Below are 24,141 nucleotides of genomic sequence, written 5' to 3'. Positions count from 1 at the left end.
TCGGACAGTGTCTCTCGTGCTCTCATGGTCTCTGTAAGGACCAAGTTCAAGGCAATTTGTGCAGATCTTCAAACAGAAGTGATGAAGGTTGATTTCACTTCTCCCTCAGCCTCAAAGTGTTCTTGCCCTGGGAGTGACCCAGAGCTATTCTCTGCCCCTTGGATTCTTGCCTCGATGGGGACATTCTCTGAGGGTTTCTTTTTCCCATTCATGTTATGCTCATTCAGACAGCGTGTGGCCCTGTTGACTGCAGAAGGTCTGGCTCCCTTTCTGTGTCTCCCTAGCATGCTCTAATGTTTGGTAGTGAAAGATACAAGCAAAAGAAAGCCAAATAATTAGCTATCCCAGCCCTAATTCCCTGGGCAGAAGTTCACTTTTCAGTAACTGAAACTGGCTTAATCCTAATCCCCTGCAAATCCCCCTTCCTAAGAGTCTTTGTGAGGCTGCCTTATTGGCAAGAGCTTCCAAAAAGACCAGTGCTGCTTTTAGGCTGATTTTTTTTAAAGCCTGTAAATGTTGTACCTGATGTGATATGATACAAAGACAGTGAATCTCTGAAGCCACAAACCCCTTTACTGTATGAATGGGGTTATTAATGTGCAAAACAAACTTGAAGAAGAGCTCTGGTGTTGCAGGGCCAAGTCTTCTCCCCTCTGTTATTGCTATAAACCGCATTTCTCGCTTCTCCTGCAAGCTGGCCATTTTCTGGGAGACAAACCTTCTCTGAAACAACTCCCACTGCCCCTTCTGCTTTGTTGACTGGCTGTGGTATGAGTGGATGCTCTGGGATAACTTGTCATTACTGCCTTATTTAGCCAATGGAGAAAACTTCCCATAACTGATACATTTGGCACTCGTTTCTGATGGTCTGAGTGACGGACTCTGCTTCTCTGTGTTGTCTGTACAAGGAACCAGAGCCTGACTGCCCAGATCAGCTCTTTGTACTCTTGATGACCTACTAGTTAGGGCAGTGAGTTAGCCTGTCTGAGTTATAATTCATGAGCTGCATGTCTCAGGCATGTATGGGATTTAAAAAAGGTGGAAATCTCAGCTGTGAATCTCCCTTCATCTTCACAGGGAGGGAGAGATTTGAGAGAAAATTAGATGGTCCTGTCCTTTGCCTAGAGTGGATAGTGAATTCGCACATTGCTGATGAAACCTACAGCTTTCTTTTTGCAAACAAATAGGTCAGATTTCACTGTCTCCTCACATCCTTCTTTTACCTTAGTTCTCACTTCTGCTGTTCCAGTTTTCATCCTGGGAAAGGGCTGGATGAAAGAGTCTGAGTTGTACAGGTGCTGCCCACACTTCCTCTACCTTCTCCTTTCCCTGCCACAGGGATCAGGTGGGGGCACACCTAGAGGAGCAGAAAAAGGTCAATTATTTCTCATGAGCACTTGGTAAGTGAGCACCTTTCTTTGAATAGATATGCTAATTAAAGGCAGTCTATGTGCTAATTATATTTTTCCCATTGTAACCAAGAACTCTAGGAAACTTGCTGGTCACAGTGATAAAATGAAGAGAGGTTGGTTCTGGGAAATTTATGGTCACTGCTGAGGGAAACTTCCCTTGTTATCTCTACAGATTTAAGGAGTAGTCTCTTTCTGCTGTCTGCTTTACTTATTTCCTTCATAAACCTTTGGACTAATTTAGCTCAGATGACTTTTCTCCTGAAAAAGGAGTAAGACAAAGAGTTAGGAGATAAATGAACATTGAATGTGCATTTTGACAGTGTTGCTGGTGTTCTTTCCCCCCCCTCCTTTTTCTTTTAAAATCCCAAACTGCTTCAATCTCCTTTCACTGTGCACTTCTGATGAAGTGCCAGGGGTCTGATATAACTCTGAAGCTTCATCCAGGTCTTGTGGCAGAGTTGTTTGGTAATTGCTTCTCCTCCTCCATGAGCTCACCTCTCACCCCAGTTCAGCACATACAGCTCTGAGGAGCAGGGACATGGTGGCTTGTCCTGGATCTAAGCTAGGAAATCCTGAGCTAAATCCTAGATCAGTCCTAGATCCAGATGCTTAGGAATACCTGGGTGGGATTTAAAACAGTCATGGCTCAGATTTGTGAAGCTGTTACTCAGACATGAAAAAGATGATGTTTCTTATCTTTAGATGAATTCACATCTGTCAAAGGCTTAAACAGCACTGGGGGAAGTAACCTGCTCACTCCTGTATTTAAAGACAATGTCTGTGTTAGGAAGGCATGTGTCCTGGGCACACCCTGTGATCTGTGGAGGGGCAAGAGGCCGACTTGAATCCCAGGCTGGCTGAAAAGCCCTGCTGAAGTGCTCTTCTATTGCCACAGATGGCAGAGGGACTCTGGGGTGATGGTACTCCTACACACCTCAGTAGATGGGTGATATTAAATGGGTGACCCTGAACACTTTGCTATGGCCTGACCAGGACTGCAATGCTGGTTTTAGAGATGCTTTACAAATACCTAAAAAATGCTTCTCCCTTACCTAAAGTGAGCATGAAGTCCTGGACTGCAACATGTCCAGTGCAGTGCCAAATGCATTCCCTCACCTTGCTGGCGGAGGGAAAGTCATTTTAAGGCTGGGATAGCCAGTGACACTCCTTGTTGCTGAGCTGCCTCATGGGGGTCCAGGTGTGAGCATTAGGGTGTTTCCAGGGCCTGAACTACTCCAATTAGCTCAGCTGAGAGAGAAGAGAGGGACATGAGTGACACTGGCTCAGTTATCCTTGAGGACTTTGTATTTTACTGGCTTTGCTGCTTTAGCTAAATCTGCCAGCCCTTACCCTTCTGCAAAGTGTGCCTTGGTAGAGTTGATAGCCCTAAGGTGAGGGAGTCCTGGCATTGGCTTTAATGAGGGAGCTGACTTGAGTGTACTGATGTGCAAACACAGGCTTTGTGAGAGGACCTGTGCTCCTGAATCTAATTCTCTGTGCTTCCCTGCTCCAGAGACTCACTTGTCTGGGACTGGGAGAGTTGCATATTGTTATGCTTAATTTTAGGAGATGTCTAGGAAATGACCTTCCCAGCCTCCAGGCTGAATAGGACTTACACCAGCCTCCCCTTGTGTCCATGGGTCATTTACATTTTATGTTAAGGGGCAGCATAACTCAGATCATGGTGCTTTTCAGAGAAAGGTGATAGTTCCACTATTAGCTGAGATTTAAAACTTCCACGGCAGGCAAAGCCTGTCGTATCAATTTGGTGTTCTGGCCCATTCCCAGGCAACATCCCATTCCCTGGTACAAAAGCTCCTATTGTTGCCACTGGGCTGGTTCCTAACATACTAAATGCTTCCTCCCTCACAGAAATGCAATGTGCAGTATGAAATACAATTTTAAGGCTTGTAGATTATAACTAATTCTCAGCAGTCCAGCAGAGAAGACTATGATAATTATGGAAATCTTGGGAGCTACCTGAAGATGAGCAGGAGATGGAGAAATTAGTCTACTATTACAAGCTTTAATTCTTCCAATTATCCAAAACACATTTAATAAAACATTCTATCTTTTGGCAAGGAAACTTTGATTAAAAATTGTGGGGGAAGAGGAGATAAAGGAACAGCTCCCTGACTCAGGAAATCACACCTGTCCTGTGGAGAGCTGCTGTACCATGTGGTTATGCCTATATGAGAGAATTAAACACTTTCAAGGGACTGGAATTCAGTCGGAGAATCATAAATGGATTTAGGGAGGAAGGGACCATTGGGAGTCTTGTAGTTCAAGTCCCTGCTTAAAGCAAGATGGACCTCATAGTTGTGTTAGGGTGGTGTGATCTTGCCCGATATGCCCTGAAAATATCCCAAAGATGTGGCTTCCACAGGGTCTCTGGGCAACCTGTTGCAGGACTTACCACTCTGGTGGTGAAAAATTTAGCTTGGTTGGGTTTTCCCTTGTTACTACTTGTGACCTTTGTGTCTTGTCCTCTCTCTGTGCACTTCTGGGAAGGATCTGGCTTTCTCTTCAATAACCAACCCCTTCAGGAAGTGCAAGTCTGCAGTCAGGTCCTGCCCTTAATCTTTCCCAGACTAAACAAACAGACTTTCATTACCCTTCTGTGTTATGTGCTCCAGCCCTCTAATCATCTTCATGGTCCTCTTGGTGAACTCTCTTCAGTTTTTCAGCATCTCTGTCTGACTGGGATTTCTGTGAGTGCTGGGGAGATACGAATCATCAGTCCCTTGGCTGCTGAAGTGAGGAGGATTTCAGCACATGCTTAGAGTGTCTCTAAGTGCTTTCCTGGAGCTGGAACAAAGCTGTAACCACAGAGGTTTTGAAGTTGCTCAGGGTCTTGTTCAGCTGAGTTTTGAGCAACACCAAGAACAGAGATTACACAATTTCATGGTAAAAGGATCTGGGACAGCTCACAAATTGTCTTTGCGAGTTGGCTGTTTTTCAGTTTACGTTAAAGAGATACAAACATTGATAGTCCAGATTTTGATGTAAATTTAAATGCCCTATTATGAGGTCGATGCCTGCTAGATAACATCCTTACACAGTCTGTATCAGCTTAGATCTGCTTCTGTAGGGGTAGGTGGCAAGTCAGGTGTGAACAGGGTAAAGCAGGTATGCTTTCCTCTGCTCATTGGTGTGGGAGTTTAGGTTTGAATGAGGATGTTGTATGGGTATTGTGGCAGCAAATGTGTTCAGTATTCCAAATAGGGAAGGCAGAAGTGGGTAAACTTTGTATCATTCGCATTAGAACAGGGTAAATTCCCATTTCCTGTATTTACTCTGGAGAACACCGATTTTCAGATGAGTGGATGTTTCATCTGGTGACTGAAGTGTTCTCAGATGTGATTTTGAGGAGTGTGATGTGGTGCTAAAATATGGGGATTTTTGTGATTTTTAAAGCTCCAAGTCATCTGAAAACATTAACATGGGTTTGAGTCAATATTACCCTTCTCAGTGACGGGCATATTGGTTAAGAACTTCAAAAGCTTCTGGCTCACACAAGCCTTCCTTGTACCTTTGGAAGGATTGCCATGGATCAGCTACCTCCAGCACTTTTTGGGAAGACTGTGCCCTTCAATCTTCCCTTGAGATTTTGATGGACAACTACGTGAGGGGTTGGAGTGACCACGAGAACCTGATGACAGCAATGTGTGTCCTGTCTGCACATGAGCTACGCTGAGAGCTGCTCCAAATATTAATGATCCTGTCCCCCTTCATCTCATCTGAAAAACATCTTGATACCCAGGCTGGGTCAAGCCTGATGAAGAATAATTCCATTTCACTCTTGTTAGGTCTAGTGACTTGACAGAAAGAAACAGACTTTAATATTCTTCCAACCAGCCCTTCTGCCTGGGTTGGACAGATTGTTGAAAGGCTCTTTGTATTACTGTTGGTTTTGTAAATCCCTGGATCACAGAACTGCGTATGAGGCCCTGAGTAGCAAATCAGTCTCTTTTAGCTGTTGTTCCCAGATGGGTTTGCTGAATTAAGTATCCCAGGAGCCTACTATTTTTTCCTTTTCCTGTGGGGCAAGAGCTGCTGGGAGGAATTATTTCAGTCTTGTGAGATCTTAGAGTCACTAAGCTCTGAAAGCTGCTCTTTGGAATTGTTAATTTGTTTTTGGGAATTATTCCTTGCTGTCCTACTCTTTCCAGAGGAGGAAGGTTTCCATCCCACCTAAATGCTCTGTTTTCCTTTGAAGAATAATTCTGCTTGACCCCTATGACTTTAAAAACAATATATAGAAGGGTTTTGGTGCTTTTTCCCACTGCTTAGCCAAGATATAACAGTTCTGTTGTTCCTCAATGCACGGAAAGTAATGTCTACACTGAAATTGTATCCAAGAAGTTTCTCTCCTTGTTACGGCGCATGTTGTGGAAACCCAAGATTTGTGCCCTTGGTTTGTCCTCTGGGAAGGACAGTTCTGCTCCACAGAACCCGAGGCATTCTGCCAATTCCCCATTGTTGTTTTTATCCCCTGACCTTTCTCCTGGCTTACCTCCCTCCCACCTCAAGGGTGAGAGACAGTGGAAAGAAGATGGAGTTACAGCTTCCTAGACATTTGGCTGTTTTGTCTTTTGTATATCACTTTGTGGCTGACAGGACATTATTTTTTTTTTCTTCAGAAAATACCTTGTATGCTAATCTCTGTGCATTAGCTGATCACAACATAAATGCTTGTCCATTAATCCAGTGCCTTCCTGTGTGTCTTTCATCTCCATGCTCTCCAGTGTTCTCCAGTTTCACTTTTCCCCCTCTTTTGTCTTTCACTCTGCTTAATACAATCCACAACTCCAGGCTATGGAAATGGGGACAGATACTGTAATCAGATTGACAGACCCAGTTAATAAACCTGCCTCCTGATTCTGAAGCACTCTGCAAAGGCCAGTCTTCATGGGACTGTGACAAAGATGTCCCTTTCCACTATTTCTGTATCTGCTAATAATAGAGGCCTACTGACTTTTTTTCTGTACTAATATGTTAACTAATATGCTCCAGCTTATTTCCAGAGATTTCAACTACTGTTGTTTTTATTATTATCATGATTATTATTGCTCTTTTACCTTCTGATAATTTGGGTAGCTTGAGAGCAAAACTCAGTGCAAAGTAGGCTTGGGATTTCTCTCTCCTAACTTCTGAGTGTACCATGCAGATTTCTATACCTGAGATCCTTATCCTGGGCTTTCTGCATAGGCACTGTAGAGATGTATGCACTTTAAACATGTTCCAGAGCTAAGGGACCATCATAGCCACTCTGGACAACCTGTTCTAGTGTCTGACCAGCCTCACAGCTCAAGAACTTCTTAAATCAAGAGCTGTGTGTGAGTTCACCAGTTCTTGATGGGTTTTTCTTCCATTCATTGATGTTGTGGTGTTTTTGATCCGTGTGAATGTTTGAGACCTGCAGGTGCACAGTGGCCACAAGTGCCACAGTTCAGCTTTGCAGGTGGCAAGAAAATTCCTCCTTTTGTTTCACCAACATTTTTTATTTTAATTGAAAGAAACAGCACTTTCAATCCCTTCATCTCCCTTCCTCACTTCCACTTTCTGTGTGGTCTGTCTCACCTCCCATTTGTCTGTCTTCCAGGTAGAAGAGGGTTAGTTGCAATTTAACACCTTTCTCTTAAATGTCTCTGAGTTCTCTGCATGATTTCTGAGTGGGGAGGGAGATGGGAGGAGGATCTAGTAATGCAGACACTCTTCTGGGTATGAGTGTTGAATGGTTATACAGTGACACCATGGTGGTTTCTGCATTGGCTTCTACTCATTCCTAACAATTCCTAGGGCTTTTTCCCTGGTTATTAGTGAATATTGGTTTTTACATTTTCACAGAACTGTTGCTACTCACAAGCAAATTATCACGTGCTACTTTGTATTTACTTACATTGACTTTTATATGGATTTTTCAACAAACTTCAGTAGCTGCAGTAAACCTGGGAGTGCTTTCAGTGTGTGATGATTCAGACCTGGGCTGGATGTATGCTTTAGCATAATAAATTACAGGAATGCCTGCCTGATTTTTCTCCTTTCTGTAGAGATATTGCTTGTGATGATCCAGGTATTTGTTGAGATTTGGAGACAGAACTTCAGAAGAAGTAGTCAAGCAGGCTACAAGGGAATGCTGTAGGTTGTGAAACATCTGGACACTAAGTCATTCCGTACAACAAATTTTTCAGATTTCATTATCTAAAACTATGTTCTTGTAGCACTATCCCTGTTTGCATCAGAGTAAATCTAATTAATAAACATAGATGTGAAGACTAAAATCCTGAAAGGTGATATTGTTACAGCGCTTACTCAGCAGTCAGGGTGCCAAATGCCATTTCCATTGTCTGGAGGAGCAGTTTGCTTGAATGATAACGCTGTATATAAAGGTCAGTGATGCTGCTTGGGCAGGAGATGCACCTGGGAGGGTCTTTTCTTGCTTCCCCAAACTCTGCTGCAGGACAGTTCAAGTATAACTAATAAGCATCTCTGTGTGAGCAGAGCTGAGATGATGCTGAAATGCACCTGGGGTCATGACAAACAGAGCTCCTTTGGATAAAGCTTCTGTTTTTCAAGCTGTTTTAAAGGAGACTGGGGCTTGTCAATGCATCCTGGGAGGGGATTATATCACAGAATGACTGAGGCTGGAAGATCACAGAATCATAAAACCGTTTAGTTAAAAAAGACCTCTAAGAACATCTTGTCCAGCCTATCTGCTTAGAGCACGGTCACCTACAGCAGGTTGTTCAGGGCTCTGTCTAGTTGGATTTTGAATATCTGGAAGGTTGGAGACTCCACAATGTCTCTGGGCAACCCACTTCAGAGTCTGGTCACTCTCACTGTTACACATACATGTTTAAGTGGAATTTTCTTTATTTTATTTTGTTCCCATTGCCTTTTGTTCATTCACTGGATACCATTAAGAGGAGTCTGGCTCTGTGTTCTTTACTGCCTGTCCCACCAGTTATTTGTACACATTGACAAGATCCCCCTGAACCTTTTCTTGTCCACTCCAATCAGTCCCAGCTTCTCAGCCTCTCTTTATGTAACAGGTGCTCCATCCCTTGAGCTTTGTGGCCCTTTGATGACCTCACACCAGAGTGTCCACGTCTCTTTTGCATGGGGGAATCCAGAACTGGACACAACACTCCAGCTGGGTCTCACCAGTGCTGAGGGGTAGGCTTTCCTCTCCTCTCCTCTCCTGTCCTGCTGCTGATGCTCCTGCCAAAGGCTGGCTTTGCTGTGAGGGCCCATTGCTGCCTCATGGCCACCTTGGCATCTGCCAGGGCACCCTGGTTCTTTTCTACCAAGCTGCTTTTCAGCCTGTAGTGCCCCAACACAGTACACAAGGATACTCCTCCCTATGAGCAGACTTGGCATTTTCCTTTTGTTAAAATTCATGAGATTCCTGTTTGCTCATTTCTGCAGACTGTCAAGATTCCCACTGAATGATGGAACAACCATCTGGTCTATCAACTGCTCCTTCCAGTTCTGTGTTATCTGCAAATATGCAGATGCCATGCACAGCTTCAGAGGTGTTCCTTAGTGAAACAAAACACACAACATCAGCTACAACAGCAGAAAACCTGGGACCAGTTCCCTGTCCTGATCCAAACCAGGATAATGTAGGATGGGGATATTCTTCAATCTCAGGTGCCTGAAGAGAAAAAATAAAAATTAAAAACAAATCACCTTTTCTGGGGAGGGATGATGTGTCTGAATCCAGCATGGGGTTGGGATACAGCTAGGATGTGCAACTCGGAAATGCTCCCGGGTCCTGAAGTTTACTCACAGCCTTTAGCTGTAATGCTGTCCATATATGAGCACAATTCTCACTGACTTTTCCAGCAGCTGCCCCTGAAGCTGTTTGGGCCTGTGGTGTGTTTTGGTCTGGAATACAATAGGTACGAGGAAAACGTGCACTGTGGATGTAGCTGCTGTTACAGCTGTGAGGCAAAGAGCCCTTCAAAGTGTTACTCTGCTAAAGAAATCCCTTTCTCTAACCTATTAGTCAAAACAACTGCTCTGTGTCAAAGCAGCACAAATAGCTTTTAGCCAAACAGCTTTTCTAGCTGCTGTTGTGCTGGGGCCTTCCTGCCCTGCCTGACTGCTGTCCCCATACAAGGGGTGAGTGCAGTACTCGGCTTCATAAATTCCACTGTCGGCTTCCTATTGTCCCTTTGTTCCTCGTTGCCAAGGAAGCCAAATATTATTTCTGTCCTTGAAAGAAGTTGCAAATATGGGGAATGGCTTCAGTGAGAGGTGGGGAGAAATACCTTTTGTGTTCTCTCTTATTGCCGTTATAGAGCTTATTTGGGTGATGTGGTAGAATGGGGCTGTTCTGCCTTTTCTCTGTTAGTCAGATGTCTTTACTGTTATTATTAACTTATATTCCAGACTAAGCAGTTCCCTCTCTTTGTGTATCCTTTCATCCCCTTTGTCACATCCTGAAGTGCTACTGAGTGGTCCTGAATAAAAAATCAGTCTGCATTTATATCTCTTCATCCCCAGGCTTTCTGTGACCCCTGCTACTTCACATTCTCAGGCCCTTATTTTTTTTTTCCTGGTCTTCCCATGGATTTAGATGTGGAATCATCTTTGGCTGATATTTGGAAAACTGAAGTGCAGGTGAAACTGATACCAGATGAAGTGTTCTGGGAACTCCATCTGGCCCTGTGGCTTCCAGCCAGAGGTGACCATTCTCAGATCATAGAATCAGAGAGTGGTTTGGCTTGAAAGGAATCTTAAAGACCATCTAGTTCCAACCCCCTGCCATGAGCACAGACACATTCCACTAGACCAGGTTGCTCAAAGCTTTTCAGTTGAGCACCAGGAAGGTATAGCTTGTTTAGCAGGTAGAAAGGAAACCCCTGCATTAATACTTGATCTTCAGTTCAAGGTACAGAGACAGTCCTGCCTTTACTCCCAAGTGCTAACTTCCTGTCTTTTCCAGGAGGAACATGTGGTAAATTGAGGTTAGGTGACTTCAGGCTGGCTGGGCAGTGTTACAGCTTGGACTGGTGATGCTCAAGATGCCTATCTCTTGTTAGTATTGTTTATATCAAACAATAAAAGAGAAATTTACCTGTGAAATCATTGTTCCTGCTATCCTGACAACGTTTATCATGGCTTAAAGTTGTCTAGTTTCTGATGAATAATAAATTCCCTCTTGGATAAGTCAATGGCTTAAACAGCAGATGCTGATCCGGCAGTTTTGCCTGGTTGTGGGAGATGCAACACACTGCATGTTCTATTAAGGCAATACTTGTGGTTTGTAGCCAGACCATCAGAGATAGAGCACATCAGAAATTAGGAAAGACTTATGCAAACCTGTTTTTTAATTGACATCGCCCCCCCTCTCCTTTTTACAGCCTCTCTGAGCTCCCATTTTTTCCTGGATAATTTTTTTTTCCTGTTTGCAAGCAGGTGTGATTTGGAGCTTGATCACATGACGACATAAAGACAGGTCACTTACAATTGGATAGTCTTGCTCAAAATCTTTGTCTTTTCTCCTTTTTTCTATTTTAAGGCTTCTCTCTGTTCCTCCAGTTTAAAGTGACCTAGTCTCCAGAATCCTTCCAGCTGATTCTTGCTGTCAGGATAAGCTCCTGGGACTGCACTTCTAACTGAAAAATGATAAAGAGATTTTTTTTTTTTATATGTCTACTCTAACCTGTGTCTCCTTTTGTTTTCCCTTTTTCATTTCCTTCTTTTTCCCTTACTCTGCTTTATCTTTTTGCTGTTTAGCCTTTTCTATCTTGTCTCAGTCTCTACTCATTTTCTTTTCTCTCTTGGGGTTCGTAAAGCTGCCAAGGCCTGGCCAAAGAAAAGAGAAATATACCTTTCACAGGCGAAGGTCATGCAGAGGGCAGCATTATAGTTCTTACTGCAGGTCCTGGGGAAAAGGATGCAAGTTTTTTTCGGAGCTGTTGCTTTCATTAAATTTGACAAATCTACCCTCAATAAGAATAAATAAATAAAATATGGAATGTAAAGCAGAAGGAAAAAGTAGATGTGAAAATCCCGGTGCTGGAAACAAGCTTTTGACTAACTTTTGAATTGTCTTGGGAGGCAAGTTCTGGGAGAATTACTCACAAGGTCTCCAGTCTGGAGGGAAATCACAAATGTGGGTTCTCTGCAGTGTCTCAGCGGAGCTCATGCTGTATGTCTGTGAGCAGTAGCTGCCCTTCCCAATGCAGGCTGTGATTTGTCATTACCCTCTGTCTCAGTTTTGGAGACAAAACTTCAGGAGGAAATACTCTGGAGTGAGTGTCTCCTCCAAAGGGAAAAGGGCCTCCCCTTTTCCTCCACCAATAAGACAAGTGGGTCACAGCAAGTGAAAGTGGAAAAAAATCAAACTGTTTATTAACACCCAAACAAAACAGGGTAGAACAGGATAAAAAAAAAAACAAAAAAAAAAACCTCAAAATACAACAAATTCCCGGAGAGGGAACAGACCCCCAGGCTCGGACCAGCCGGACCCACCTCGCAGGCTCCCCGGACTGGCGAGGAGGGAAGGGAGGCAGTGAGGCAAGGGGTAGGGAAGGGAAAAAAGAACAAGAAAAACCAACAGAACCTATTCCCAGCTAGCTGAAACACAAAAGAAACCCAAAGATCAACACAGCGCTCCTGTCACATCCCTCCCGAGCCCTCGGGCCGAGCCGTTGAACCGACCCGCACTCGGCCCGTGGCTCTGGCCCCTGGGTCCATCTTAAGGGCACCATGTCCTTGGGCATTGAGTGGATGGTTAAAGAATAAAGCAGCTTGGTAACATCACCCCAGGACACCCTCCAAAATTTTCAGCTTCTTAACTGGAAAAATTGCCAGGTGGGAAAGCAATCCAGAGTGATTTGACCTCCTTGAGCATGGAGATTGCCTATCCCTACACATCATTGCACAGCACCAAATGAGAGAGGCCTTGAATTTTATTTTGCAAGGCAAAAATGGTTCTAATAAAAATAACCATTGTAGTGTTGAACTGCTTTTTAAAATCAGTGGGGGAGACTAAAACCTGATTGGAAGAATTTTCCTGTAGGAAAACTCTTCCCTGCCAAGTTGGTATTTGCACACTGTAAGTCACACTGCATTATTTCATGCAAAGTAACAGGATTTTAGATTTCCTCTCTGGGATCACAAGAATTGTGCAACATTTTCACCTGCCAGTCGAAATCTACGTTTTTCAGGGATGTATGATCACTCTGAGAGCCCCAGAGCTGGCTCCTGGCACTGTGTGCAAAGCACTCACATCTGCTTGTGATGGCTTTAGCAGCAGCTCCTGTGGGGTTATGCACTTTTGCCTTCGCTCCTGCCATTTGCCCCAGTCTAAATAAATCTGCCATTGCCCTGTACTCATAGTCTTGTCAGAATAATTTCTTCTGAATGGGCAGAAACCTGTTTATTCAGTGTTGGTGTTTCTTAGCTCTTGTCAGATTGTCATGGCTGAGTTCCTGATTTGCTTAAAGGATTGGTCAGTGTGCCTAAAGTCTTGTCTGTCACTTGTGTGGTCAAATAACCACTTTCTTTGTCCCAGTGTGATATGCTGTGCAAAAGCTTTCTTCTAATTTGGGTGGTAACAGGATACTTCCCTGTCACTCCCAGTAAAGCTGTGGGCAAAGGCCAGGCTGATTTTAGTCCCATCTTCTGCTGTAGGTCACAGTCAGAGAATGGCTGATTTATAATTCCCTTGCTGCATGTTACTGGTACAAAAACAAGCTTTTCTCTCTGTGTTTGCAATGGTGAAAGCCTGGGTTTTGGTCAAATTGGACCTTTCCCAAACTTCCCAGGTTGGTGCTCTGTCTCTTGCTGTCACACTGTGTGAGGACATGAAGGAGCTGTCACAGACCTTACCAGAGATAAACATCATCTGTTTTCATGACAAATGCCAACCACTTCCTATTCCCAGAGGAGATTTGGGACCAAATTTTCTTTGGTATGTGGTGAAATGGTAAATCCCATGCTTTCTAAATACTAGAGAAAAAAACCCCTGTTGCATTCATTGGGCATGAGGGTGCAGCAGGGGTTGCTGTCAGGCACTGTGCTTGCCAGCATTGACTTCTGATATAGCTGACGAGGGCCCAAGAAGGGATTTGATGGACTTAGAGGTGCCAAATGACACAAATTTCAGAAATTTTAGTGACTGGACCAGAAGGTGCAGAACAGCTATTAGGTCTCCTGCCCTCAGGCCCAGAGATGTTTGTAGAAAAGTCTGAGTTTTGGGACAGATCCTGTTTGAGCTCTTACGCCTGGCTGCAGGAAGACACCAAACTTTGGGATTGTTTTTTTCTTAGCTAGGCTCTTTCCATTTCCATTTTAATTTTGTAATGATGTTGATTTTCAAGGTTGAATTTTCCATAAGAATTGTCACCTGAAGGGGTGGGATCAAAAGGACTTCATTGTGAAAATGCAAGTCCAAGTGAACACTAGTGAGACTTTTATATATGAGGAAAGGTGAATTGATAGTTATGCATGTACTATGGAGAATTACATGGGTATAATTATGGCACGCTAATTATATCACTGTAGTTTTGCTGTTAAAATCTCTTGTATATAAACCACCTAGATAAAACTGTTGTTGTTTGAATAAAATAAATCTGTTATAACTTAATTTAGAAGAGCTACATGGCTGTGGTGGTGTGAGTTCTTTATTGCTGCTTAGAATGCAATGGCAAGGCCAGAGTGAGCAGTGCTGTGATTTATGTGTGACATGACTGTATTTGGGAAAGGACTTGGTTGAGAGTCAAGGAGAAAGAGCCAATTGAAGCTGCTCAGGAAGTGCCACCCATGCAGTTCCCTCAGCTGTAAAGTGATGACCTTAAGCCATACTGCAGCTGCATCTCTGGAATGAAATAGTGCCCAGCTTGTCACAGTGTGTGGAATTAACCTTTGGGGGCTGTTGGAAGTATACTCTAAATCTCTCTCAAAATCACAGCTCTCCTTCTCTGAGTACTGAACAAACCCCATAAGGCTTCCCAAGACAACCTGGTTGTGCTGTAAGATGTATTTTATAAATCTGATTGTGCTGTGTGGAATACTTAATGTATTTGACACATAATACATCCTACTGCAAGTTATTCTCTTTTCAATTAAAGCAAGACGTTAATATTTATAATGCTGCAACACTATGATATTACTTATATAATATATTAATATTTATAAAGTTATGACACTACTTTAACAAAGCATTCTAAGAAATATAGTACTACAAAAAATTAACTCCCCAGTTATAGGGGGGTTCAGGGTCTCCTGCAACTTAAATTAGGTAAAATATTCTGCAAAGCTGCTTGGTTGTTTTTTTAACACACGTGTGTGTGCGTGTGTTGACATATAAATATATTTTTTGCATTTATACATGCACAGATGTACACACATATGGAATTTTTAGTGAGAAGGGTTAGAAGTTGCCAAATCTGGCAGCCTGGCAGAGCAGCAACAGCCCCGTGTCCCCAGGTGCAGGCAGCTGTGGTGCTGAGCAGCTACTCCTGACAGAGCGTGCGTGGGTCAGGGCACTCCAATCACAGGCAGAAACACTTGGCTTCCACACAAACAGAGCACCAGTGGCCTCATCCTGTTCCTCTCTCCAGCTGAGCAGGATGAAAGCCTGTTAGTAGGAAATATGCACTTACATTCAGTGTGGATCCTCTGGAAACTGGCCCCAGAGAGTCCATGTGGCACTCGGGTCTGTGATCCCTAGTCACCTCACTCCGATGAGAGCATGCAGAGGGGCCTCTCTGTTGACTCCTGGTCTTCCCATAGCTGTCCTGGACCTCTTGTAGACAATTCACAGCCTCTCTGGTCTCTGCAGTATTTGTCTTGTGGCTGCTTTCATACCTGCCTCCCAAAGCTTTTATTCTACTTTCCAGCCAGCCCAGCTTGATAGTAGTGGTCACAGATGTACCTACACACTGTGCATGCCATCTCTTGCTCCAGTGGCTGGCAGGACATATCCATGGACACTCTGACCTGTGCTCCAGCTCTGGTTGCTGTCACCTCCATACACCACATGCACACAAATTATTGGGAGAGTCTTAGATCTGGAATAAGGGAGCAGGAATAAGTAGCTGGAGAGATGGTTGCAAGCTCGTGAAGTCCCGGTGCAGCGCCTTCCAACCAAATTCTCTGTAGTGTCAGATTTCTGCACTGCAACATCGTGGCTGCCTGCAACCATGCAGCTAATGAAACAAGAGTTTTTAAAAAATTCCTGAAATGCAGAGGAAGTGGATGGTCAACCCCTTGAATTACAGGTCATGATACTGGTACACAATTCCAGGAGAAACACTGACAAACTGGAGGGAGTCCACTGGAGGGCCAGGAGGATAGTTTGAGCCTTAAGCACATGGCATAGGAGGGATGGTGGAGAAGAGAAACCTAGACAGAACCCAGATTCTTCCTTCTGCTTCCTGAAAATGTGTAGGTACAAACCAAAGCTCAGCTCCTCTCAGAGATGCAAACTGACAAGGCAGGAGGCAAGAAACCTGAGTTGTGACAGGGGAAATTCTGAGCACTTATTTGAAAAAAAATTCGTAAAAAAGTTTAATGACAAGGGTGGTGAAGCCCTGGCAGAGGTACCTCAGAGGCTGGAGAATCCCTGTTTTTGGCAGCCCTTGCTCAGGGCTGAACAAGGTGCTGAGCAGCTTGATTTCACTTTGATACTGACCCTACTCCAGTTTGGGCTGGGTGACCCTTCCAGGATAAATATTCCTTGATTCAAGAATTAAAAAAAAGATTATTTTTTAAACTCTGTAAATTTGTCTTTTCGAAATGTGGAATATCAGAAAAAATAAATCTCCGTATCTCTAAAGGCTTTTAAACCTTGTTTTAGAAAAAAGTAAGCTCTCAAGAAACTATGGACTTATGGGACATTCAAAGAAAATCATCTAAGATGATATTCAAACATCAAAAAAGATTTTTTGTATTGAATTTTCAGAGCAATTGTTTAAAGTCCTAGACCCAAAATACTTGCAGTTGGAGTTGTTTTTTAAATTCTCCAGAGTAATTCCAACAATCTGTGGAAAGGCTGTAGTGTTTTATTAAATTTTGTTGGAGTTTACAGTTAGGGAATTTAAGGGAATAATTAGCAATAATCCTCAGTAGTATCTGTGTAATATTCAAGCCTGCAGAGTTGAAAATGACGGTGTTTTTATTCCTGTCACCTTCACCAATCTAACTTCCAGTACTTTCTCATCCCTACACAAACCCGGGAGACCTATGAAATACTGATCAGCATTTACAAAACCTTACCTTGTTTAGCCCTGAAATGCTGGCGCTCAGCTGTAGTTCTAAATTCACTCTTGTTTCAAAACCTTTTTTCTGAGTTAACACTGGATGCTGTTTGGAGCTGTAACTGCGGTACAGAAGATCAAATAGTGGGCAGGGAACTGTTGACTTAAAACAAAAATATTTTCCTAAATATGCTTACAAGATGTTCAGGTTTGTTCAGAGCTGTATGGTATCTGAAAGCTGAAAGGTTTGGGGAGTAGCTGAACTGAAAGCAAATCTCTCTGTAGAAGGATTGTAATAGCACGTTTTAATCTCCAGCATTAGTAACAAAGCAAAACAAACCCTGCTTGTCTGTATTGGGCTGCTCTGTGATTTGAGAGAGCTGCTTTTACTGCTACAGCCACAGGATTATCAGTAATGCCTGGTATGAAATGCATTCATTGAGTTCCCTGCTCTGGCTTCAAGCCTTGCCTGGGGTCACATTTCAGCCCTGTTGGTCCATCCTCGTGGCATATCACTCGACTCCACTGGCTCAGCACTGTTTCTGTGAGATGTTACGAGTAGCAGTGCTCTGCCCATAAAGAACGAGCTGAAATTCTCCAGTCCACAGCCTGCCTGCAAACCAGTGTGGTTTAGCAGTTGTCTGAACCCCAGAAAAGTATCCAATTAAAGTATCCCCTGGAAAAAAGTTCTATTTTGAATTCAGTGTCTCTAAAACATCTGCAAGGAAGCTGAGGAAACTAGAAGAAAGTGGCAGCAGATACTGAAAAAACCATTATGGATTTGGAAAATAAGAGGATTAAAAACAAAAGAATCTGTGTCAACCAGCAACAAGGAAATAACTTAATTCACTAGCAGTTAATTGCAGTGACTCCATGTGTTTCAGATAATGGGAAAGAACTTATTTCTAAGTATAAAGTAGTTTTTTTCATGCGGTTGATTTTTCTCTATGATGTGTATGCACTCCTGTATTTGTAACCACAAGAGCTCAAAATGGGATATTTAAAGAAGACATTACAATAGCTTGGATATAGCTCAATGCAGATGTTTATGAACCTCTGGCTTTAATTATATGTAGTAGTTCATTAACCATTAGAATCCTTTGAATTTTCTTGTAATTTATTAAAAGTTTTGGATCACATCCAAACTGTAAAAAGAGTTAGTTCTATTATGATTGTGACTGTCTCTATTCTTCCAGCACATTCCTACAGAGATGTTCCCTGGTGAAAGATGAAATTTGTGTTCTGCAAGCTGGTGCGTTGCTATGTGCCACGTCAAGAAAGACTAGAAGTGGTTTTTGTGGAAGCAGGAGAAGAGAACTTGCTGGTTTTAGACAGCCATAAGCAAATGGGATATATGAATAAATGTTTGTGTGCTCTACGGTTATCATAGAACAGTTGCAGACTCACAGACTCATGGAATCATAGAATAGCATGGGTTGGAAGGGTCCTCAAAGATCATCTTGTTCCAAACCCCTGCCGTGGCAGGGACACTTTCCACTGGACCAGGTTGCTTCAAGCCCCATCCCGCCTGGCCCTGAACACTTCCAGGGATGGGACATCCACAGGTTCTCTGGGCAACCTGTGCCAGAGCCTCATCACCCTCACAGTAAAGAATTTCCTTCTAAGAGGAGACTCTTCTAGTTTAAAGCCATTCTGCCTTGTCTATCACTTCATGTCCCTGTGAAATGCCCCTCTCTGGCCTTGTTGTAAAGCCCCTTTATGTACTGGAGGTTGAATTAGCCTACTTCTGGATGGGGTGAAAGCTCTTGTGCCATCTGTGCTTTTGTGAACTGCTCCATCAGTTGCTTTGGTTTCAAAAAGGAAGGGCTGTAGCTCCATGAACGTAATAAAGGAGGATGTTTAGATTTACAATTCCTGTAAAATGGTGATATTCTGTACTAAGCTGTTATGTTTCGCTTTCCTCCATATGTGTTAAAATTTAGAACTGACTGTTGGATGAGAACTGATCAACAGTTTTCTGGAGAGGTAATGGTTTAAAGGATTCTTGGGAGCTGACATTGCTGGGACGGATAAAATTACAGTCAGCATTAAACATTGTGTTTGGTGAGTAGTGTAGAATAATTGCTGATGACTGATAGGAGGCAAACCCTGCACTGTGGAAAAATAAATTGGAAGTGGTGTTTGAAGGGAACATTTCCTTCTTTTTTGAGGGAAAAATGGTCTATCATTTTTGTGATGCATTTCTTTTAGTTGTTTATTCTGTCTCTAGAGTGTAAATCCCTGCTTTGGTGGTGACGCTGGTCTTTTAAATCAAGGAGACATTTCACTCTGGAGTCCTGTACATTGACTTAATTTGGGAGTATGAAAGCCCACTATCAAAGATTCCATGTCCTCAACACAATCCTTAAAAAAAGAAAAGTGCTAAACCCAAAACATTTTGAGATTGTTTTTGTTATCCCAGGTTTTCAAAGCATGAAGCATTTAGAAAAGGTTTGATGGGCTTAATGCTTTTGATTTCTTTGTTGCTTTTAGCATGTTTTCAAATGAAATACATATTTTTTAAAAAAAGCTCAAATTACCACCTGCTCTAGCACTGTCTTACCCTGGTATACAAGTGCCATTAAAGTCCTCAAACACCTGCCATTGGCTTCATGTTTAAGTATTTCATTCAGTGAAGAGAATCACAGTAGTTCTCTCCCTGCTACCACATATAATGGTACAAAAGGTCACCTGGAGCCGTTTTACCGAAAATTCAACAAGGGTCCTGAAAACAATTCAGATTTTGGGTTACTGAACCGTGAAACAATGGGTAATGAAACGCCAACACTTTCACAAGAAATGCCAATGAAATAGTACAAATCTGACACACTTAAAGAGGAAAAAAAAAACCAAACCAATAATTCTCTACAGCCACTTTCTTTTGCTCTTTGAAGAACATCATCACCTCCCTGACCGTGCCCGTGCCTAATCCAGTATCTTTTTTCTGACAGTGGTCAGTGCCCGATGTTTCAGACATTGTTCTTTATTATGAGTCAGTCACCATCAAAGCATTCAGTCCCTTCAATATCTTGAGCTTGAGCAAACCGAAGTTATTTTGAGATTGCTGATGGAAGATGAGAGGAAGGAGCTGTTTCAACAAGTGATCTGCACTAATTGCAGGGGCTGAAACCTTCCCTGATCCTGAATTGGCAATATGAAAGGCATGCCGTAGGATGGCTGTTCTGACAGAGTAATTGAATATTCAGAGGAGACAGTAGAGTTTTGACTGCACTTCAGTTGTATTTCTCTGGCTCCTTAATAGGTTGGCCTGGGGGAAAAGTCCTAATGCACTGGAGTAACAGTGTGTTTCAATATTTTGTGTTGTATTCTGATTCTGTTTGTAGTTTGCTTGTCCTGATGCCCATCCTGCATAGCTGCCTTACTTTAGAGGGAGAGAGCTGAACTAATTCCAGGACTAGGTGTGCAGCATCCCTCAGGGCATGTATTCTACTGACTGGGAAAGGAGGTCCACCCCAACAGTTCATTTTATCCCAGAGTGCTTCCTTGAACAAATGAGATAAAGACACTAAATTAAATAGTGCTTTTTCCTGATCTGATGCAGCCCTGTCCCTCATTCTGATAACTGGGGCCGTGTCTCAGCTTTTTTCTTATGAGCAAATGCTGCCCTGGGGATGTGCAAATTAATATGCTGATTTGAGTAAACATTTATTTGGCACACACCTCGAGGCACTGCAGCAACAGAACTGTTGAGTAAGAACAACAGGCTAAAATTTAGAGAAATCAGAGAATCCAGCCCCCACAGTGGCAGCTTGAATGCTGAAGTTAAATTACTGTGTGTTGGTTTTCTCTAAGAACAGTAATTGTAGGTGTTTCAGACACCTTGAAATTTGTTGACAGTGGTGGTCTTTCACAGAACTCCTGAGCTAGGTTTTGGCGTTGGTATGGAAGAAGAGCTATTCCCAGTAAAAGCTCTGGATATAGGTCATATAATTTTGGAGATTAGGAGGAAGTTGCTGGATATGGCTTTAGGGACAGAGAAAAAACCCTGGGAGTGCTTAACTTGGAGTAAATATACCCTACAGATGTGTCTACAAGGAAAGCTAGAGTTGCTACTGAAATGAGCAATCCATGTGAATTCTCTCAAACCACAAGAGCTGGGCTTCCCTGGAGGCGCTGTCATGTCTTGCAAGGCAGGATGGTGAGTGTGAGGAAGCAGCGCACCTTGCAGGTATGGAGGGTTACAACAGCGAGCCAAGCTGGCTCCTCAGTGCAGCAAAGGTGTTGAAGATCTGGATAGAGTGCATGTGGCTGCCATGGGAAGGGTGCTGGAATATGGGGTGAATAATGGGAAACTGAGGGAACTGGTCTGTTCATCTAGAAGTAAAAAATTAGGAAAGTGGGGTCTAATTACTGTTTTAGAGTACCTAAAGCTATAGACAAAATGGAAGCAGTCTTCTCTCTGAAATGTACCAGAGGGTACAAAAATGTACCAATGAAAGAACCAGAGGGAACAAAAGAAAGTCATAATATGGGAAATTCCAATTGCATGGAATTAAAAAAAAAAAAATTTCACCATGGAAATTGTTAAGCTTTGGGACAGGAAGGTCAGAGAGATTGTGGAGGCTCCAGCCTTGGGGGTGTTCAGAACTGGACAAGGCCTTGGGAAACCTGGACGGAGTTTGCCCTGCTTTGAACAGAAGGCTGGACTAGATGACTTGCAGAGCTAGCAACCAGCAACCTAAGTAATTCTGTGATTATGGGTCACCAAGAGAATAGTCATTATTTTTAAAAAACAAGTTTTATGTTCCCTTTTGGGAATTTGTCCAGGGATTACTTGTTTCTTTTAATTGCTTTGTCTTTTTTCTCTATTGTATCTCTTAAGAAAAGAGTCTACCAGCAGCCATCCCACCATGTCCTCTTGGTCTTCCTCCACAGAGGAAGAGGAAGATAGGGACAGGCATGGTGGGGTGGCTTCTTGTGTTGGTGGCAGTAGTGGGAAGGGGACTTTCAAACCCATTGCAAAGAGATCTGTGGGGTTGAGTGGGACCATGGCTGACACTGATGTGGGACATGCTGTAGTGTTCCCTGTATGGATGCCTCTGTATCAGCAACAGGGAGGTTTCCTTGAGTGTGGCAAAGCCAGGATTGTTTGGGAGTTCCCATGGCAACCCGACTGTAATCAGCCCTTCTGACTCAGTGTAATTTTAATGAGACTTTGTCCCCCTGCTTTATTCTTGTCAACAACTTCATTATAGCGGATAACATAATCCTCTAAGACACAAGGAGAGATTTGGTTCTGCACAGTGTTTTCCTTCTAAAAAGATTGTGACTTTGCAGAATTACAGAGAAAGCAAGGCTTTGAGGAAGTGTCAGAGGCCTAGAACAGAAGGTGCAGCCAGAAGAATTAAAATGGTATAATGTGAAAGGAGACCAAAGATGTGCCTGGTGTGTCAGGATGGAATAGGACCTCATACAACCAATTGTAACCCCAACTTTCCCCTTAGTCACTCTGCATTTGGGCCTTTTTGCCCATGATCATTAGTTTATAGGAAAAGTGAGGTTGGAAAGGACTGCTGTTCTCTAGTCTAACCTACTGCTCTAGAATATCAGACCAGGTTGCTCAGGACTTTATCCAGTAATGTCTTGAAAACTTACAACAATGTAGACTGCACAGCTTCTCTGGGCAAGCTGCTCCACTGCTTGACTGCTCTCTGAAGGAGTTGCTCGTATACCTGGTCTGAAACTCTCATTTCTTATTGTGCCTGTTATTTCTCATTCTCCTACTGTGCACCACTGTGGTGTGCTCCATCTCTTTGATAACCTCATAGTGGATACTGGCAGGCTGCTATTATTTTCCCCCAAAGATGTCTCTTCTCCAGGCTGAAGAAGCCACTCCTTACAGGGAAAATGCTCTAGCTCTGAGCCTTCTTGGTGGCTTTCTGTACTCCAGTTTGTTGAAATCTGTCTTGTATTAGGGGGCCAAAAATTGCATGTGGCATTTAGATGCAGTCTAAATGATGAGTCTGGCTCAGCTGCATTTCCTGTAAACTTGACAGATATGCTTATGTAAATAAGTTGTGTGATTCGACTAAGAGTTTGGAGCATCCAGATTGTGCTTCCACTAAGGATATGAAACATGGCTGAAGATCAAATCACCAAGCATCCCTAGTCTCCCTGTCATCGTGTCTCTCCTTTGCACCTTTATGAGATATTCGAGTAATAAAATCTGCATCCCTCATTGCCTGTTATTTTGTGTTTGTTGGCTGCACTGCCGTAAATCACCTAAATATAAACTACTTTTCACTAATGATGGTTTTTGTCATGGCTTTTGCAGGTTACATATCACAGGTACTAAAGAATTACACTGACCATGCCTGTGATGGAGAATATGTGTCCCTGAGATGTCCCCACAGAACCACCATCAGCATCCAGTCTTCTTTTTATGGCCGAATTGTACCAAGTCATCAGCTGTGTCCTTCTCGCTATCCCCACTCCTATGCAACTTTAATGAAAGAAGATGTTGCCTGTTCAGTTGGCACCTCTCTTCAGGTATTGTTAAAATGCATTTCTTAATTTTGGACTTCACCTTTCCTTGGCCAGGCAGCAGCTCTCAGTGTTGGTGCTGCACAGACCTGTCTTAGCAGGGCTACCCAGTATGGGAGCTCTGATGTCTCACACAGCTCAGTGGATAATTCATCCTTGTAGTTTAGACAGGATTGAATTAGATTTTGCTGGTAAATGTCTTAGTTTTCCTGCAACTCTAATCAGTAACAGTTCAGGAATGTGGTTGAAGGAGAATTACACTTCAAGACTACAGTATGTTTGACTGGGTTTGAAGAGCATTATTTTTATAGTTTTCTTTCCCAATGATTAGCTTTTTCAACACATTCAGAGATGGTTGTAGCATTCTTTTTGCTTTAGATCCTATTTCAAGAGGCTTTTACTTTGGTAACTTGAAACCCAGAGAGAATCCTTGGCTTTACTTCTTGTGACTCATTTGGCTCTTAAGCCACTGTAAGTGGTCATACATCACTTAAACTTGTAACATCCCCCAGTAGTTAATCAGCTCTGACCATTTGTATAGGGAATGTTGTCTCTATGTATCCTCCCAAGAGTACATGTGACGTCAGGAAATCAAAGGATTACTTGGAAGGTGCCAGTGTTACTCAGGTCTCAGTAGGAACAACTAAAATTAGAAACATGAGTTGGCTGATGTTGTTGAGATAAATAAGGTCTGCTCCCGGGCGTTGAAGTAAGCACAAGTTTTTCCGACTGCCAGATTTGGGACTGTGAAAACTTTTGGGCAAATCTTTCAGGCATCCACTTTCAGGCAGAGTTTATGGCTAAGAATCAATGATAACTCTTAATAAAAATTTATAGCAGACTAGATTAATGAACCTACAGGGCTAGTGAGTAATTTCTTTTACAATTTGGCTAAAGGCCATACTTTTCACATCACTTTTTGCTCTTGCATCCAGGGTTTTTAAGAGACATTTACAGCATTTTTTAAAAAGTTGATATGAGTGCTTTGGCTTCCAAATGTCAGT

General features: G+C 42.9%; 1 protein-coding gene across 3 annotated transcripts in view; it reads left to right on the top strand.

Annotated features, from left to right (window-relative positions):
- EVA1A (eva-1 homolog A, regulator of programmed cell death) overlaps positions 1–24,141 on the top strand; it is a 206,293-nt gene that overhangs the window by 35,627 nt on the left and 146,525 nt on the right. For all 3 annotated transcript variants that reach the window (XM_042032912.1, XM_042032910.1, XM_042032911.1), the window contains exon 2: positions 22,929–23,143. In XM_042032912.1, the coding sequence (XP_041888846.1) occupies positions 23,102–23,143 (42 nt within the window). In that variant the 5' untranslated portion in view covers positions 22,929–23,101. The remainder of the gene's footprint in view (positions 1–22,928; positions 23,144–24,141) is intronic.

Source organism: Corvus kubaryi, unplaced genomic scaffold (genome assembly GCF_017639235.1).
Source record: "Corvus kubaryi isolate FWS band 111438036 unplaced genomic scaffold, C.kubaryi_AGA036_p1.0 37354, whole genome shotgun sequence".
Lineage (NCBI taxonomy): Eukaryota > Metazoa > Chordata > Aves > Passeriformes > Corvidae > Corvus > Corvus kubaryi.
Note: the sequence above shows the minus strand (reverse complement) of the source record. Positions and strands in the feature narration are given on the sequence as shown.